This window comes from Siphateles boraxobius, unplaced genomic scaffold, assembly GCF_051911475.1.
Source record: "Siphateles boraxobius isolate OS27281-9 unplaced genomic scaffold, OSU_SipBor_1 13, whole genome shotgun sequence".
Taxonomy (NCBI): domain Eukaryota; kingdom Metazoa; phylum Chordata; class Actinopteri; order Cypriniformes; family Leuciscidae; genus Siphateles; species Siphateles boraxobius.
The window spans coordinates 22,416,113-22,434,607 of NW_027508733.1; the positions used below are offsets into that span (position 1 = coordinate 22,416,113).

Below are 18,495 nucleotides of genomic sequence, written 5' to 3' on the forward strand. Positions count from 1 at the left end.
GTTTTACAGGATTTCCACATCATTTGACCAATGACCAAGTCATTTATGATTACTGGATAAGGATTTTAAATCCAGTAGAGATTGCAGTCACAATATACAATAGAAATATGGAATAAAAACATGTAATTTTTTTCCAGAACATTTTGAGTTTTTTATTCATGCATTATTTTTTAAATGTTACAATTAAATTTGTTTTTTTTAAAAGGCCCCCGAATTATAAAATCAAAATGTGTCCATCAACAAAAATTGTCCCGGCTCTGTGAAGTTTAGCAGTGGCTCTAGCATGACAGATCAGAGTCGCAGATCATCAATGCCTTACGCCGTGGTCATGCCTCCAATCAAAGACCTTTCAGTTGAGCTGACCTTCAAGGTTTGCTGGCGTCATAGATGTGCAGAACAACTCCAGACTACAATGACATCTTGACAATGACATCTAGGCATGTGTGAGAAACTCCATTCATTCCTCATTCCATGAAAGGTCTACCACCTACGATCAAGATTTATACCTTTAAATAGCAAATTATTCCTTCACATCCATTTAAGAGATGACAGTCTAGCATAAGCCTTTTCTTCACTTGCACTGTACTTTAAAGGGATATACAAGGGAATTACATCATCAGCATGTCATGATCCATGGTGACTCACTCAAATATTCCAGGCACTGGTATTGAAGTATATTGTCATTTATTTTGAGCTGCTTTAATTTGAGATGTAGCAAATTTAAACCAAACGCTCAATTTTGAAAAAGAAATGTGTTTATCTACCTGACATCAACCTATTAACTATAGTTAGGCTAGGTTGACAAATGTAATGCCACAACAAGCAGCCCACTGCTGCCCTCTAGTGGCAATTTGGTACTTTGGTACCAGTTGGCATAGTGCACCATCTACAGTTGCTTTAATTTAATTTTTATGTAAATAAAATAAAAATAATATACATTGCAGTGTAGAAAGATAATTTACTATTCATTATGTAATTGGATTTTATTATTTGTTTATTCATCAACATATTTGAATTACAGCAATTCTAATAAAGACCTTTATTCAGACTTTAAATAGATTTACAAAGCATACCAAAAAGAAAAAAAGTACAAACAAGGGAAAGTGGCCTAAAATACCCCTTTGTGCATATAAATCAGCTGAGCGGGTTTAGAGAGTCTGTTGGGGTCAAAAGGTGAGCCACAAACACACCAATGTTTTCCTGAGGAGGATTTTAGGTTCCAAATAAAGTCACCACAAAGCTTTAAAACGAATAAGGATATACAGAATAACAAAACTAAAATATCCTCAAATGTTAAAGAGTAGCTAAATATAGCGCAGAATCAAACTCAAAAGATTCAAACTACCTTGCAACCCCGTAAAATCGAAAACAAAAACACACATAAAGACAGGTTTGTTTGTGGGTAAAATTACACATATTGAAGTCCCAAAAGAAACCAAGCTTAGAATGAACTTTATGCGATGCATCAATTTATCAAACGCCTTGCCGAAATCCTCTTCTGGAGAACATTTATCGGAGAAGCTTGTTCAGTCCTTGGCTACAGAAGCACAATATAGCATTGTGGTGTAAGAAAGAGAAGCAGCCCTGAGAATGTGGATACCCCCCCCCCCCCCCCCACCCCCCCACCCACCCCCACTCAAGACACCAATACTGTTAAATCACAGAAATGGAAAACCTGAGATCAGGAGCCTTTGAAAGGCAAGTTAGTTGTTTATCAAGGACCAAATAATCATGAGCTGGACTGCTTCGCACTGATTGGTTGAACCAAACCTGCCTCCAAAAAAAACAAACAGACAAAACAAAATGTAAAAAATAAAAAACAAACCCTCAAAGCGTCTGGGTTTAGAGTCGACCGCAACTGTTAGTTGCCGTTCGAACAGAAGTACAAAAACAGTTCATCGGGATCAATGACCTCTTGCCCTTTGTGACGTTGGGGACCTCAGGATCTTCAAACAGAAAATATTCCTTTTCCTTGATTTAAAACCAAATGGAAACCAGAAGCGAAGAGTTCGGAAAGCTCGGGTCGTCAAGAGTCCTCCGTCCCAGAGTCATCTTCATCATAGCGACAGTCCTCACCTTCCTCTTCATCATCGTCATCTAAATCCTCATCATCGTAGTAGTCATCGTAGAATAAGGTGGTGCCCTCGTCGGCAGGTGGGGCACGGGTACGGATGCAGTATTCCGCCAGTGTGGTGGGCACTTTGACCCCGTCCCGTTCTGCTTCGGCTTTGGTGGCTAAAACCTGCTTCCTGTGAACCAGGATCAAAACATGCAGTTGAGTGCAACCCTCAAAATACAACCCAAATTATGTATATTATGCGTGTAAATATGCAAATATGTCCAAGCATGACCGCAAATGAGTGAAAGGGTTTTTTTGAACCTGATGATCTCTGCATATTCACGGTCTTTCCCCTTACTGTCCCTCCATTTGCGGTACATGACAGAGGCGTCCACGTTGGCTGGCGAGAAGGTGTTGGGTTCATTCAGAAGCGAGATAACGCTCAATAAGATCGTTCTGAAAGGGAAGCAGATATCAGCTGATTAAATGAAACCAATTGGCTTAATTATTAAACTCAAAACTGTAGAAGTGAACTGAGAGGAAGAGGCCTTGTTTAAACAATCACAAGGGAAACTGTCAAATATCCTGCTGTAACATTCAGACAGGCTTTTGATTAGGAAGTATGTTGTACCTCACATTCTGTGTTGGGTTCCACCTCTCTGATGGCAGTTCTCCACTCTGGGGATCGTCCACTGGCGGGTGCAGGATGGAAATACATACGTCGCCATTCTGAAATGATGTCAAATAAAGGGGCTGTCAATACGTTTGAATACGTAATTGTGCATGATCTATTGATTTTTTTTTGTTAACTCTTTCCCCAACAGAGGTTTAAATAAAAAGTTGAACCAGCGTTTTTGATAATTTTCACAATTGAATGGCCCCCAGAATATTTATTTGTATGAATATCTGAGGATGCAATATATTAAAAGACAGAACAGAGCGTCTGCTTTAAAATAAACAAATATTTAAATCCAGCTTTAAGGCATTCTTTTTTTTTAATCAACATGAATGTGGGTAAAACACGGAAAGCCGGACAATTCTGTCAATGGCAGGGAAAGAGTTAATAAAATCACTGAATTTGGTTTTTAATTTGTATATATATATATATATATATATATATTCTTAATTTTGGGAGTTCAAAAGTTTTAAAACCACAAGTCAAATTTCATTAGTGAAATTTCCCTTCATTTCTAAAATTAATTAAATTACCAGCATTAAAACTGAGTGAATTAAAAATGTATTTACATTTATTATTATTATTATACTACACTAATTTTATTGAAAAGCTTTGAAACAATTTTTATTATATAAAGTGCCATATAAATAAACTTCATATGATTAGTGACCTAAAAATAGTTTACATTTTAACCAGTCTTTGTTTTAATCTTTCCATTAAAAATAAATAAATCTTAAAGATATATACATTTAATCAGATTTAAAATACCAGATTTTCAAGTGTGGAATCAGTGTTTTATCACATTCAGTTCCATTTTTAAGAAAAATAAATAAATAAATGCACAAGCCAAAAGTCTGATGCAAAAGCAAGGATGGTCAAATTAGGTAAATTCCTACATTCATTTATTTTAAATAAAAAGGTAACATTCATAAAAAGTATTACATGTGTAATAAAATGAATTGATTCATATAAGTTCTAACAAAAGCCAACACTGATCAGGCTGTAGTTTGATTGGGTTGGAGTATAACCTCATAGATGTTGGGATGCCACATCTTGGTGAGGAATCTGAAGGCAGGAGGCGAGTACGGGTAGTCAGTGGGGAATTTGATGCGTGCCTGGAAGAAATAACACATTTATTAGGGAACGGATTTAATAGCACATTGAGTGAACTCATCACGTATTGTTGGAAGACAATGGAGCAATATAACACCAACACCCAATCTCTACGCGTACTGTATAGCTTTGTCATTTAACAGCGAAATACACCTCCGTGACCCATTAAAGATCTATTCAATGTGCTGAGTGGTAAAAACTGCTTGGGTATATTACAGGGTTCGTACAGACTCTGTCAAATGAAATTCCAGGACTTTCAAGGACTTTTCAAGCACTACTTTTTTGAATTTCAAGGACTTCATTCGCACTTATCAAACATTATCTTTATTTTTTTTAATAAAGATTATCAAATAGCTTGATTATTTTTTTACTCAAATTAAATATATATGGTATCTTATGTTTCACTTCATAGATGTCAATCCATTGACCAGCGCTGTCAGGCATGGGAAATCCCCTTAACCATTGAAAGGATATTGAAACTGATTTTTTCCCCCATTAATATATATGACTGACCTGAGAATGAAAGTTGTATTATATACTTATCATATACTTAATATCATGCTAATAGCCATGACATGAGAGATAGCTCTATATCTCAGATGGGCTGCAGCGTTGATTTAGTGTGAAATAATTGTATTTTTTCCAACAACAACAAAAAAATCATAATATTTTGAATCAGGGATGCACCAATACCACTTTTTGCAGAACGAGATACCGTAACCGATCCCTGAATTTACTGCATTTTTAATTTTTAAATGTATTAGTAGATAAACCAAAACAATATAAATCATATTAGTTGGCTTAAATTGTTCATCAAATATATATTTCTTTCAATTATTTTCATGCTTAATTAAGCCTGCTAAAATGCATTGTATGAGCTTCTGTTACTGTACATTCTATTGATCCTATTTTATCTTTCATTGAATAGCACAGCACGTACTTAGACTGGAACAGCTCCGGATGGGTCAGTGCTGAGGATTGGGTCAGTGGTACAAATGTTCAGACACCAGTGAAATATCAATTATTTAATCCAATTTTGATACTACAACAAAAACTGCCAGCCTAATTAATTGTGAATTTTAAAAATTATTAAGGTAAGCAGTCAGCAACTAAATAAGAACGAATAATCAACTTACAAATAAATACAATAGAACAAAGAAAGGCTACAAATGAAATAAACAGTGTTTTTAGAGTTTTTCGGGAAGATCTAAAAGGTACAGAAATTTGAATAAAGTAATCAAATGTGAAAAAATTGCATATTACTGAATAAATTAAATATAGATGGATCTTTTTGTAAAGTTGAAAAGGGTAGCCTATTTAGTCAAGAGCAGTGAGTAATGTATTGTCCATTGTTTGATTAACATTAAAACAGCAGTGGGTTTGTTAAACTGCCCCTTTAAGACCGAACGCACGGACGCATTTGAACATGGCTACGTTCACTTAAGATATAACGGACTATGTTTACTAGGATACTCGCCAAGATGGCCGTTTTTACATAATTTTGTGTGAATTCGTCCATACATGCGCAAGACGTGAAAGAATTTAATTCAGTATTCTCGCGTGGATACGCCGGTTTGCGGGGCGCGCGCTGATGTTTGCGTTCATGGAACTTCTTGACTGCAAAGTCCAGTAATAATATAGGGAATCACTCGTTATACATAAATCAGCTAACAGTTCATGTTTTACTTTACTTAGCCTACATATACGATTTAGTTTTCATCCAAATAACACGCGCTGAGTGAACGATCAGCAATCAAGAGCATTCAACAGAACTGCGCTCTCTCTCGTCAGTTAACGTTAATAATAAGCTAGATGCCTCGTTTTATTTTCTTCGCCATTGACATCCGACTGAATTACAAACCTTTCACTGATGTCTGTTTAAAGGGATGTGCTCGACCAGCTCGCGTGTCTGTGCCGCTGCGCGCTCAATTGATCAGCTCGCGCACCACAGCTATACACACGCTGCCTGGGCCTATCGGTTGTTGGCATCGGGGCATTTTTACGAGTACATGAGCTTGGTATCGGTGCATCCCTATTTTTAATAATTCAAGCACTTTTCAAGTACCTCTTCGAAAACATGGCTGTTTTCAAGGGTTTTCCAGGACTTAAATTTCAAAAAGTCAAACTCAAGTACTTCAAGCACCTTGTAGGAACCCTGATATTACAAAAATATCTCATCCTCCAGACCACACATCCTTTCAAAATCAAGCACTACCCTTTGATATGTTTTCCATTTGAGAATATCTGATTTAGCTGAAACTCTGTTACAAGTTAAGCTACCATCTGCAATGCAGCCAACAGCATTTAAATTGATTTGTGGTCCAGGCTGATAATCAGTCCAAAATCTCGACGGAAGACTCCAAGCATTTCAATGCGCTGTAGAATTACACAACAGTTCAAAGCGTGAGCACTACTGCACGCATCAAGTGGGTGTTAGCAGGCAGAATTACCAAAACGATTTTGTACCATCTACAAGTACACTTTTCACAGGTAGAGCAGCAATCTTAAAAACAAGTAGATCCACCAGGGGTTCATCTTTGTGAACTTCTTACCTAGAAGAAGTACTCTTAGTATACTATCATTCCAACTGTGTGGTTGGAGGCACCATATTAAAGGTTCGCCAAGGTCTAAACTTCGATACAATTACACACTGGATCAATGACATACATATTCATGTATATCCGAGCATAAACAAACCCTTTATACACACAGATCCTTCACAATCTGTAGAAACCCGAGCCTGGTGCCTTACAATACAGAGGGTAGTGGGCACACATGCGAACGGACCACTCCGCAACCCCCACACACACACACATTTGCTGATTTAGCACGGTCAGCTGGTGTGTGCTTCAAAGAGCCAGCTCTCGGAGGGGAGACTGGGGGTTGGGAGAGCCAGCAACCAAACACACACACACACACACACAGTGGCACCTGTACGTATCAAGTGATACTCGATTTCTGAAACCAGAGTAGCGCAGGGCAACTTTCAAGCAAGCAAGCTTATTAAACCTCAAGTAGGGATCCGTGTAAGAAGGTAACGGTATTACGTTTCGCCAGAGGCAGCTTACAGGAGTCCTTCGCCGCTGCACATGACCCGACACAAGAGCTTGTGACAGCAGTGTCTCTCTTTAGCTACATTATCTAACAACTAGATGAGAGGACTTAAACTTAAGGCACAGGGATGTGCAAAACTACAGATTTTTACGTACTAGTCGGTACTTGAAGCCCAGTATAAATAGGCTGTGTATGATTTTTACGATTGTTGCTTCTGCAACATCAGCAGTCTCAGACTGTGTGATATACATCATAGCTCAGAATGAGATGTAGCAATCATCATGTTTAAAGCTCAGTGAACAACTGCGCGACAAACTTTCTGATGCTGCCAGAAAATTTTCAGAGGCTGAGATTTACTGCAAATGTGATTAATCAGCCATCAGTGAAAGTCACACTAGCTGACTAAAGATTGACAATTTTTGGCCTACAAGGGAAATCTTTCCATACATTTAAGTGTTTTTTAATTAGTTGTTGAAATACCACTTAGTCAGCTTCTGTAATTTGTTGGATTAAGATGATGTATGACATAGATAAAATAAAAAAAAGATAAACAAACTAAAGAAAATGTCAACAACAGCATAAGATAAGCAATTTGAGGGTGTACAAATACACTCTGCCATAACAAGTCCAATACCAAGGAGTTGCGCAACTTTAAGCATTTAAAAATATGAGGTCAGAAGAAACTGAGAGACTGTTCTCACACAAATTCAAGCAAAGAGCGACAATGTTTTTTGACGTTTAAAAATTATCGTGAACTGCGTCCGCAGTAACCGCAGTTAACCATATTAATTATTTCTATGCAAAATCTCCCAACCACAACAACAACAAAAAACACAATGCATCTATGCATCTGAGGCCCTGTTTACTCCTGGTATTAATATACGTTTTGGTCGATCGGATCACAAGTAGCCAAGATGAGGGAGACACATTCCCATTTACACCTGGTGTTTTAACACGTCTCTTGTCCACTTTCAATCCCTTCTGTCCTGATTTCTTCAAGGGGAGGGTCTATGTGCGGGTAAATGTTACTGTATGGGTTATTTTCAGATCATTGTGCTTGGTACGTTTTTCGTTTTCAAATCAAACTTGGGTCTTCAGCTGACCAAGTTGAGATCCTGTCTGGCTAGTTCGCTACCCACAATGTTTAGGCATAAGGGCAAGTGGGCGGAGAGTAGACGGTCTTTTCTGGCTGTTCGAACACATTGGTCAGATGATTTTTTTTCACAATACGAAAGCAATCTGGTCGAATGCGTTTGCAACTACCTCTGAAAGTGGTCAAAAGTGGACAAGCGCAAAACAATTTAGACCCCGTTTACACCTGTAATAAACGTCATCCACTTGTGATCTGATCAACAAAAACGCTTCTTAATACCAGGTATAAACGGGGCCTGATATGTTACATCTCTAAATTTATCTCCCAAATTCTAAATTCGATGTAGAGGAAGTGGTCGTTTGCATTATATGATTCCTTAATTGTTTGTACAACTGAATATCTACTGGAAAGATGAGCGTCATACGATGTGTCACAGCTCATTGTTTTTGGAATGGTTGAATCAACAGATGTTAAACTTCGTGAACGAGCCAAATACAGCATTTGGTTTACATGAGAAACTCATTCTGCAATACACTCATATCCGTATATTTGGTTGAAGTGAAATTCAAATGACATTATGGGCCTCTTGGAATTAAAAATACGTTTTTGCTTGAAAACTCCCTGTCTTAGAGTAACCTAAATATAAATCTCTCTCCTAATATCCCATTTGAGTAAACGAGAATCCCATGGATATTGAGCTAGTTGAGGAAATAAACCAGGTCACTGCTGCTATCCTTGAGAAAAAAAAAAGTCCTGTTCTCCTACACCTCTATCACTCTTCCTCATTCTCCATTGCATAATCTCCCTCCCTCCATCCCAACTGAAACATTAGAGCTGACGGGAAAATGGTGTCCTTGAGGGAAAAGTGTTAGACGATCCCTGATGGTCATAGGTAAGAAGTTGTTCTTTTAATTCCCACAGCTATATGATTGTACAAAAACCTTCATTGATTTGGGTAAAAATGAGCACAAAACAAAAACAAGTCCAATCCAACCTGACTGTTCAGATGATTACATTTTAGCATTTAAACCAAATGTGGATTTAAAAATAATTTCTAGCTTTACGTCTCACATTTTCTGTAGTTTTTCCCCAGGAACTTTACACAGTTTGATATTCAGAAGCATATTTAATGCAAGTTGTAACATTATTTGTTCCTCAGACATTCCTCTTTAACAGAAAAAAGTATCAGCTGTTTACACAGTTTGATATTCAGAAGCATATTTAATGCAAGTTGTAACATTATTTGTTCCTCAGACATTCCTCTTTAACAGAAAAAAGTATCAGCTGTATGCAAAGTGACCCACATTTGGTTTTCAACCACTGAAAAGGTGTACAATTTACTCATGTAGCCACAAAAATCCCCATATCTCTGGGATTGAACCATATAGAGCCTTGAATGAAGATATCAAAACAAAGTTAGTTAAGAAACAAAATCTAAAAGGATATTAAGATATCTTTAATGCTTCTTGAGTTACAGGCATGCAAACATTTAGGGAAAACAATGGAGTTTTTCCCTATTTTTGAAATGTCACTATTGCAACAAGGTTTGCTTAAGTCAATAGAATTGGTTTCGCTTTATTTTAATGGTCCCTTTAACACATTCTGTTGACTAAGTAACTTTGCACCAACATGTCTACTAACTCTCATTAGTGTCAGTAGACTGCTAGAGTTAGAATAAGTTAACCTATAGTTGCAAATTTACTTATAGTCAGTAGAATATCTTTTGAGGATCATCACAATAAAGTGTTAGCAGATTTTAAACAGACAGTCTACTAATACTCTAATGAGAGTTAGTTGACATGTAGTTGCAAAGTTACTTAGTCAACATAATGTTCAAAAAGGACCATTAACCTAAAGTGTTACCATAGAATTTACTAATACACCTAACCATGTATGTGTGAAAATAAAATAATGATGCTGCCATCTCTCTAAAGTCATTTTCGCCCACCTTTTATCACAGCTGATACTTTTTCCTTTTAAAGAGGAATATCTGAACAAATAATGTTGAAACTGGTAATGTATCTTGTTTTCTTCTATAAACAATTACATAGAATATACTTGTCTGAGTGCCATAAATATTTTTTCCCCAAAGTTGGCGTGCATGTAACTAAACAAATTAAAGATATCTTAATATCCTTATAGATTCTAATTCTGAATAAACTTTTCTTTTAGAATCGCCATTTTAAAGCCCTATGTGGTTTAATCCCAGAGATATTGGGATGTCAATGCAACGTGTAGTTAATGATATTGCGTATTTGAACACTTGGAAGCTTCAGAAGCTGTTAAAATGAACAAATCCCTTCTTCCAAATATCACTGAAACTAATTCAAATATAAATTCTTATAAATACCCTTTTGAAAGGCATTTATGTCTCAGAGAGGTATGTGTTCTATATAATTATTTCGATAAAGGGAAACAAGATACATTTCTAGTTTCAACATTATTTATTCTTCAGACATTCCCCTTTAAAAATGCAATAAGTATCAGTTGAGCGCAAAGGGAACCACATCTGGTTTTTAAATGGGTAAAATACAACAAATTGAACATGAAGCTGCATTGAGATCCCCATATCTATGGGACTGAACTATATAAGGCCTTGAAAATGAAAAGAAAAGGGGGAAAAAATTAACAAATTAACAACAGAAAAATGTTAATTAAGAATAAGGATCTAGAAGGATATTAAGATATCTTGAATACTTTTAGAATTACAGGCATGCACACTTTGGAAAAACAATGGTCATGGCACCCAGACAGGCATGTTATATGCAATTGTGTTGACAGAAATATCTTAAGAAAAAAGTTGAAACTAGAAATGTATCTCTTTAAAAGAATAAAGCATCAGCTGTATGAAAACGTGAGCCACATTTGGTTTTCGACCACTGAACAGGTTTACAATTTACCAATTTACTCTTGGAGCCGCATTAAGATCTCCATATCTCTAGGATTGAACCATCAAGGGCCTTTGAAATGAAAACACCAAAAATAAAGTTTATTAAGTACCAGAAAATAAAAGGATATTATGATATCTTTAATACTTCTTGAGTTACAGGCATGCAAACTTGAGAAAAAAGGTGCTTTTTCCCCTTTTTTGAAATGTCACCATTGGATTATAATGCAACAAAGATTGCTAAATTCAACAGATTTGACTATAGTAGACTTACCACTCTGTGTAAAAAATGTGTAAAAAATAAAATAAAGTAGTTTGGTTCCAAATCTCTGGTAAAAATTTACATTTTGACCTCCCTCTACAAAGTAGTGCTTTACTCAGTAACTGTACATCAAATACATTTAATATTTATGCTTTCACCCTTATTTATGTTTGTCTTTATACAGAAAAAAATATTAACAAAATCTAAAATTTGAGCCGGGGACGTTTCCGAAATTTGGTTGATTTGACATGGAATGACCCTATAAGCATGAGTAAAACTAAGTCAAATCTCATCTGACCATTCAGCACACATCTTGAAAGAGTTAAATTGAGTTGTTATTATGGGCTGACTCACTCCAAACACCTTCCAGGCACAAAATGAAGCCAGAACAGGCACAGTTAGAGCATCAGACTCTCATTTCTGTGACACACCGTCATGCTGGCGAGGGGAGCGGGTAACATGACTCGAGTCAAGCCCAGTTCACATCACCTGCCAAAGGGCCTGGGCGTGTGCATGCTTCACTGGAGCTCAGGAGCCAGCCCTGCTACCTGTCAGCTAAGCGCCACGTGTAAGAACTTGAAGCCTGCTTAAAGGGATCCCACTCATGAGAACTTAATGACTGTGCCAAATCTCTCTTAGCTGGAAAAAATTGAAGACAGATACAGAGTGACGTTAGGTGTGGACCGCATGACCAAAATCTGATGAACACGATCATTTTAGTCATTTTATATTACAGGAATGATTTAGCTTCCGATTAACATTCAATTTTTGTCAGAGACTCAAAAAAGGCTTTATTTAGCCTAATCTTATTAACGGATTTTTCCGATTCAATTCTGAATGGATGAGCAGTGTCTGTAGCCGCTGTAAAAAAATGGACTACAAAATACACACCTGTGACGGTAAATTCTATGGTAATACATCAAGTTTGTTAAAATAATGAAATGCACTTGACTGAAAATCGGTTTAAAAACAACTATTTATTTTACATTTGTGTCTGTTGTCGCCGAGACAGACAGACATGATAAATAGAACGACAGACCAACAGACAGATAGACAGAAAGAAAGATAAATAGACAGAAGTATAGAACGACAGACAAAGATAAATAGAACAGGTAGATGATAGACAGACAGATAGATAGAACGACAGACAGATAAATAAACAGACAGATAAATAAACAGACAGACAGAGACAGGTTACAGACAGAGGCAAGATAGACAGATACATAGAGCAGAGACAGACAAATAAATAAATAGATTGAACAACAGAGTGATAGGTAGATTTTCACATTTCTCCTAAACTTCTGAAACAAGCTGATAATTCTCACATTATGGCTGAAAATAAATGAAGATATTTAAATGTTATACCATTTTGTCTAAATACAAACTATTATATAGAACAAAAAATAAAAGCTACAGGTTTAGTTAAATACTTCCTGTCTAAATGCTACAAGTGAAATTATGCACCACAACATGGACATTAGTTTTTAGATTTCCACATACGTAGCTACATATAATATGTAGTTTTGTTCTGAAGAATCATAATGTCAAAAAACAGAATAAAGGTCAATTTCAACAAAGAAAAACAAAAGCAGAAGGGAAACCTTCTTGTTTCTGATGGGGTAGTAGTGTGCAGGAAGTCATGGTTACTCATCTCTTCCTGTTGGAAGAGACTCTGAGAGAGTCCCAGGCTGACCTGCTTCCTTCCTCCAGGACAACACACACACACCGTTTTCCACATCAATGCAGGACAACAACAGGACTGAACCAAAGAGTTTGACTGAACTGAATGTTCACAGCTATGAACCGTCACTAAAGTTTAGACAACATGAAAAGGAGACTAAACTGGCATAATACATTTGTTTCTGGTTCAAACCAGGTTGTAGCCAATGTACCCAGCCGGTCGTTGGCCACTTGCTGATGGCATGTGGAGGCATGTGTGTGTGTGTGGAGGATGGTTGGCCAGCATGCAAGCCCATAGCTATGAAGCCAGGCTAAATATAACTCCACCATTGTTGTAGTCTGCCAGAGTGACTTTGCTTGGACATAGCAGAAGGTATTTAGCATAAGTTACATTACAGAGTAGCCTATATCTATCTAATATGTTACAGTATTTCAGGTTAATGCTTTATATTCGTAAATAATTTGACTACATTTATGAACTCATGTGTCATTAAAGCTATTGACAGATGAAGCAATAAATATGACTGATGTTTCCTGTTGACATAAAATGTCCAACATGTAGAACAACACTAAGTGATACGGCTCCAAAAATGAAGCAATAGATTGTGTCATTTTGGGTGATAGGTTGGCTCTGAAAAAAAGAGTCAATGTCCATCTTGAGGAAACGTTGTTGTGGTTTATTATCTTTGAAATAAGCCTATACTTTGAACTTTAACCAAATAAATCACATTGAGAGATCTTTACAACGTTCAGTCAATGTTCCAGAGCTGTTTGTAAAAAGTAACACTAGGAACAAGAGCAAATGTTGGACGAATGGAACGCTGGCGTTTAGAAAAGTAGAACGCCGAACCGCTGTTTTAAAGTGACAGTACAGCGGAAAATGAAAATTCTATTATCACCCACATGTCGTTCAAAATCGTTCTTCAATCCGCGGAACACAAAAGGACACACAGGCAGAATAACAATTACAGCATCAGTCACATATTTCTTTCATACATTTCATTTAGCGTCCCATGGAAGAAAGTAACTCAAACAGGTTTGGAACAACAGAACGTCACTTCTTTAAAAAAATAATGGGGCAAAGAAACACCCACAACGTTTACATCAGATTTCATATATACAATGGTAATAAAAGAGTCACTCACCCTCAAAAATGACATTTATACATCATGAAAAACAATTACTACAACATGTATAAAACTCATCAATTAACAAAATATAAGACACAGTCAGCCGCCACTCACCTTAAAGTACCCCCCCTCATAGTGCGTATTGGGGGGTCCAAAAATCGCGACTTCCCAGTTGTACAAGTCCGACTCATCGACTAAAGTTATTTTAAAGCCTTCAACAGGCTCGTCCTGGAGACTTTTTAGCTCCAGCATTAAAGCCTTTTGGGAACTCGCAACATGGTGGTGTCTATGCTGAGCCATATTCCAAAAACGAACGATCAGGCATCCAAAACAAACCCCGCTAACAAGTTTGATTCGCCCGTTTCACAAACGCGCCGCTAGGTCAGTGGCAGTACAAGCTGAAGGCGAGCGAACAAACGCGAGATAAATCACTCGATGACAATTTTCTCTTAGCGAGTACCAGCCCCAGCGGATTTGCTTTTGGCGTCGGGCATTTGAAGTCCCACGTTAAGCACCTGCCGTCGAAATTAAACGTGTTAAACTAATCAAGAGTTCCGCTAGTAAACAAACATGCAATGCGGGGCAGCTTGTTCGAGGAGTCTCGCTCCCTCCCCCAGCAGCGTCACGCGAGACACGGTGCCACCAGTAGAACACGTCCCTCCTAATATCCTCCTGCAACCAATGGAGGGCATGCTGAGTAGCTTAACCCTACGAGTAAAACACAACGGAAGGAAATATAGTTTAACAAAGCTTAAATATAATACTACATTATCAATACGGAAAATATTAACAAAACACTTTTTTTAATTCCCCCACTGTACGAGGTAATGTGCCACAATGTAACTTCCATTAGACAGCCTTTTAGAAATATAGCACAAAAATATGAAACATCCATCTATATCTATCTGCCCCATAGACCAAACAGCAAGCTAATTTGCTCTTAGTGTTAATGCTTACATGTGTAAGTAGTCGAACGTTGTTCAGATGCTAAATATTAAAACTTGTTCACACACAATTAGAAACAGTAAACATCTGTAGTTGTTCAAACAGAGGCAAACATTTGGTCTACATGTATGAATTTATTGGTACACACATTAAACTAAAGCATTCTTCTCAAACTCCCCAGTGGACATCTCAAGAATGTAGCTTGCACATTATTGGTCATTCTTTTAGCTCATTTATTCATCTTAAAACATTATATTACATCATACAGTCGGAAAATACATATGAAGGAGTTGGACAGTACCTTCAAACGAAGAGCAATTAGAGTATATTGAATGAAAAGCCAAATCCAGCCATATCTGCACTATAACTTGCCAGAGGGAAAACCTTATTAGATTAGCTGGGCCACTTCACTTGAATCACATTTAACAGCTAAGTATCTATATGGGCCCTGTAAATCCCCCCAAACCCCCTCTATTGAGATATATAATATTATATTATTATAATTTAATGCAAACTGCAATTTTTAAAAAAATTCCAAGACATCTTTTGAAGTTTCTGTACTCGTAACAAATAAAAATACATTTTACCATCAAAAGGTGTAATATGGTGAAGCTAACTTTTACGTAAAAAAAAACAAACTAAAAAAATAATTGCGACAATCAAGGAATGATAGGGGGAATTTTCTATGCAAGTGTTCATGTATTAGTCAAAACCAGAAAAGTAGGCGAAAGTTTACATTCCTACCCATGCAAGTTATACATTTCAATGTGACAATGTGTTAAGTTGCTTTCATCCACGTCAGACGATTCAGTCTTTACATGGCCTGGAAACATCTAGAACTGTTGTTTTTCCAGAAACGTTCTATTCAAGTCACTTCTTGTTGATGAACTGGCTCTTACACTGGAAAACACTTGCAAGGTACCCTCAGGATAACCTCTCGTGAGCAGACAACCACTACTTGCGTCCTTACAACCGAGCGCTACAGCGTGCTGGATCAGACAGTTAAACACAGGAATTACTTACAGCATGTGCCAGAATTAGTCAGTACAAGTTCATTAGTGTGTGTGTGTGTGGGGGGGGGGGTGCAAATGTACAAGACGGCAGTACTAAGAGCTGAAGAACACATGTAGAAGTATGAGTTCGGATGATGTCAAAGCCACAGAGGCATTTTATGGATGTGATAGACAGGAAGTGCACATTTAAGTTTTCAGGCTCCCTTATATACTGAAGTTTTAGAAACAAGGGATGACTTTGATATAATACTGTCCAGAAACATGAGACACTGTCAATGTGTTAAATGGCATGTTTGAGGTTAAAACCCTTTAAAGTTTAGCGCTATCGGGGAATAATTTCAAAGCGTACTTCAGTTCGCAACAAAACAAAGTACACGTACACATACACGTTCTTACAATGGGGCAAGTGTACAGTTATAGTTGCTCTATAGACTTCCATTGTTCGAGCATGTACGCTTGGCCCATTGACTTCCATTGAGGAAGTGCATTTTTGGTGTGTTTTTTCACAAACTGAAGCACAAATCAAAATGGTAAACAAGCAACTTGGAGATTTCATCCTGATGGAGACCATTAACCGGAACAGGGATTTGAGAGACATGAAATTGTTCATTTCACCACTTTTATGACCCGCCATTATCCTGAGCAAAGGTTTGTAAGTGTGCAGTTTTGTTAATTACATGCTATTGTAGTTAGCGATGTATATTTATCTGTCAACATTAGGACTCAAATAGTCGTGGGCCATCACATGGTATCATGGTCTAGAATGCAACCCTGTGTACCTATGAGTCCTAGCGAAACGTACAACTGCACTTGTGAGGCTAGGAGTGACATTAGTGCTCAGAGGCAGTTCGAGTGTGAGATGTGGATCTTAAACCAGTCCTGCTAGCCTTCAAAAAGAGCAACATGAACCTGGTAGGGAACAGACACGCTGATGTTTAATGCAGAGTAAGGCGCTGATGGAGTTCAGGACAGAAAACAAACTCGGCAAACAACACAACGCAAAACACTTAAAAAAAGAAAAAGCACACAACTCAAGCATCGACAATGAAGAAATCCAGTTCTCAATCAAGATGAAAGTCATGGACCGTTAAGACAATGGAAAGAGCGTCAGAGAGACGAAGGATGCAGGATGAAGCGTGAGATCAGATGCACGTCGGCGGTCAGACACAGTCGAGGAGGGGAAAACAAAGGCAAGAGACGGTCTTAAAAGAAGAACAGAGAACGACCGATTCCAATAAATACAAAGGTTCAGAGGAGGGACACGAGTCTCAGAGCAAGGGTATATGATTCTGAGCGTGTGGGGGTTCAGGGGGGTTACTGGGCCATGAGGGGGTCACAATCAGCATTTCGAGAAGGTCTGCTTGATTTCGTCCAGCACATTCCCCAGCAGCGATGGCTCGTCGCACTTGGCGTCGATGGAGACGGTCTGATCGGACTGGAAGAGAGATAGAAATGAGAGGTTAGCATGAACAAAGGAGCAGATGCATCAAGCTATTTTAGCGCTGATCTTAAAGTACTAAAAGAATTGTTTGGTGGAATCAGAATCATTACGATTCAATTCCTTGGGATCTGTATCCCTTGGATTCATCGGAGGCGGACTCACGGTTTTGACCAGCAAACAGACGTGGTGACCCTGGATTGACCTGCTGTACATGGAGGCGCAGGAGTCAATCCTCTCCACAACTGTGAAAACAGGAAATAAGAGCACAAAAGATTGAAGGGTTTTCATATTTTCAAACGCACTGCATGCTTCTTTGTGAAGTCAGCGCACCAGAGAAGTGATGGTGGAAGCAGATCCTGGCCAGCAGGTGGTGGAAGGGCATATTGACCCCCTCTAGGCGTAGAGAGCTGCCCTTCAGGTCGCCCGACTCCAGCAGCTTAGCGTATGCGTCGCTGACAAACACAAGACACAAACGGTCAGCTACATAAAATCACTCAGGGCTAGGTTTCTCAAAAGCTTCGTGAGCGTTGATCGTAGAGACCATTGGTGGCAATTACTCTACGATCTACTTAGGCGCACGATGCTTTTGAGAAACGCAGCCCAGTACACTAGGTCCTTGCACACAGAGTCCGAATTTTTTGCACGTTAAAAAAATAAATACGACCTCACGTTGTGTCAATCACGTTTGCACACTGCCTCCAAAACTTTCGGCCGTCATAAAAAATTTGGACCGGGTTCGATTTCCTGCGTTTTTCGCATCCGTAACAAGAATTTGACAATTCAGAGCCACCGCATGACGAATGTGAAAAAAATACAGAAGTGCTCAAAGTGCAAGGAGGTTAAGATTACTTTTATTTAGTTTTAACAGCCCTAATATAAATAATATAAAAAATAATGCTCTATTATAGGGGTGTGACGAGATCTCACATTACTCCACTGTCGCTTTGCTGTTTTTATCAAAATAAAAATCATTGTAAATGGCTGCTCTGCTCATCCAGCACGAGTTGCACAGTTCACTGGTGGCGGGGTACGATGGTGGAGGATTCGTTGCACAACAGAGCCTCAGAGGCTGATGAATGCCTTTTAGAATGCGCGCTCAGCACTGCCGCTCCTGAGTGTATATATTAAGGCTGGGTAAAAAT

At 38.0% G+C, this 18,495-nt stretch overlaps 3 protein-coding genes across 4 annotated transcripts in view; 1 reads left to right on the top strand and 2 right to left on the bottom strand.

Moving 5' to 3' along the window:
- LOC143736071 (uncharacterized) overlaps nucleotides 1-18,495 on the top strand; it is a 795,401-nt gene that overhangs the window by 758,250 nt on the left and 18,656 nt on the right. The gene's annotated exons all lie outside the window — the stretch shown is intronic.
- Nucleotides 969-14,589, bottom strand: cdc34a (cell division cycle 34 homolog (S. cerevisiae) a). Its single transcript, XM_077226533.1, has 5 exons — nucleotides 14,069-14,589; nucleotides 3,764-3,850; nucleotides 2,691-2,788; nucleotides 2,381-2,515; nucleotides 969-2,249 (listed from the first exon to the last, which is right to left on the bottom strand). Exons 1-5 carry the CDS (start codon nucleotides 14,252-14,254, stop codon nucleotides 2,027-2,029), a joined length of 729 nt encoding a protein of 242 aa, XP_077082648.1. The 5' UTR covers nucleotides 14,255-14,589; the 3' UTR covers nucleotides 969-2,026.
- Nucleotides 15,112-18,495, bottom strand: part of ap3d1 (adaptor related protein complex 3 subunit delta 1) — a 33,640-nt gene continuing 30,256 nt past the window's right edge. For both annotated transcript variants that reach the window (XM_077226602.1, XM_077226601.1), the window contains 3 exons: nucleotides 17,684-17,805; nucleotides 17,516-17,595; nucleotides 15,112-17,347 (listed from right to left, as the gene is read on the bottom strand). In XM_077226602.1, coding sequence (XP_077082717.1) covers nucleotides 17,252-17,347; nucleotides 17,516-17,595; nucleotides 17,684-17,805 — 298 coding nt within the window. In that variant the 3' untranslated portion in view covers nucleotides 15,112-17,251. The remainder of the gene's footprint in view (nucleotides 17,348-17,515; nucleotides 17,596-17,683; nucleotides 17,806-18,495) is intronic.

Coding starts and splice junctions, on each gene's coding strand:
- cdc34a (XM_077226533.1), bottom strand. CDS start 14,254: ATGGCTCAGCATAGACACCACCATGTTGCGAGTTCCCAAAAGGCTTTA. Junction 2,516..2,690: donor AACCCAACACAGAATGTGAG/GTACAACATACT, acceptor CTTCCCTTTCAG/AACGATCTTATTGAGCGTTA. Junction 2,250..2,380: donor GAATATGCAGAGATCATCAG/GTTCAAAAAAAC, acceptor CCTGGTTCACAG/GAAGCAGGTTTTAGCCACCA.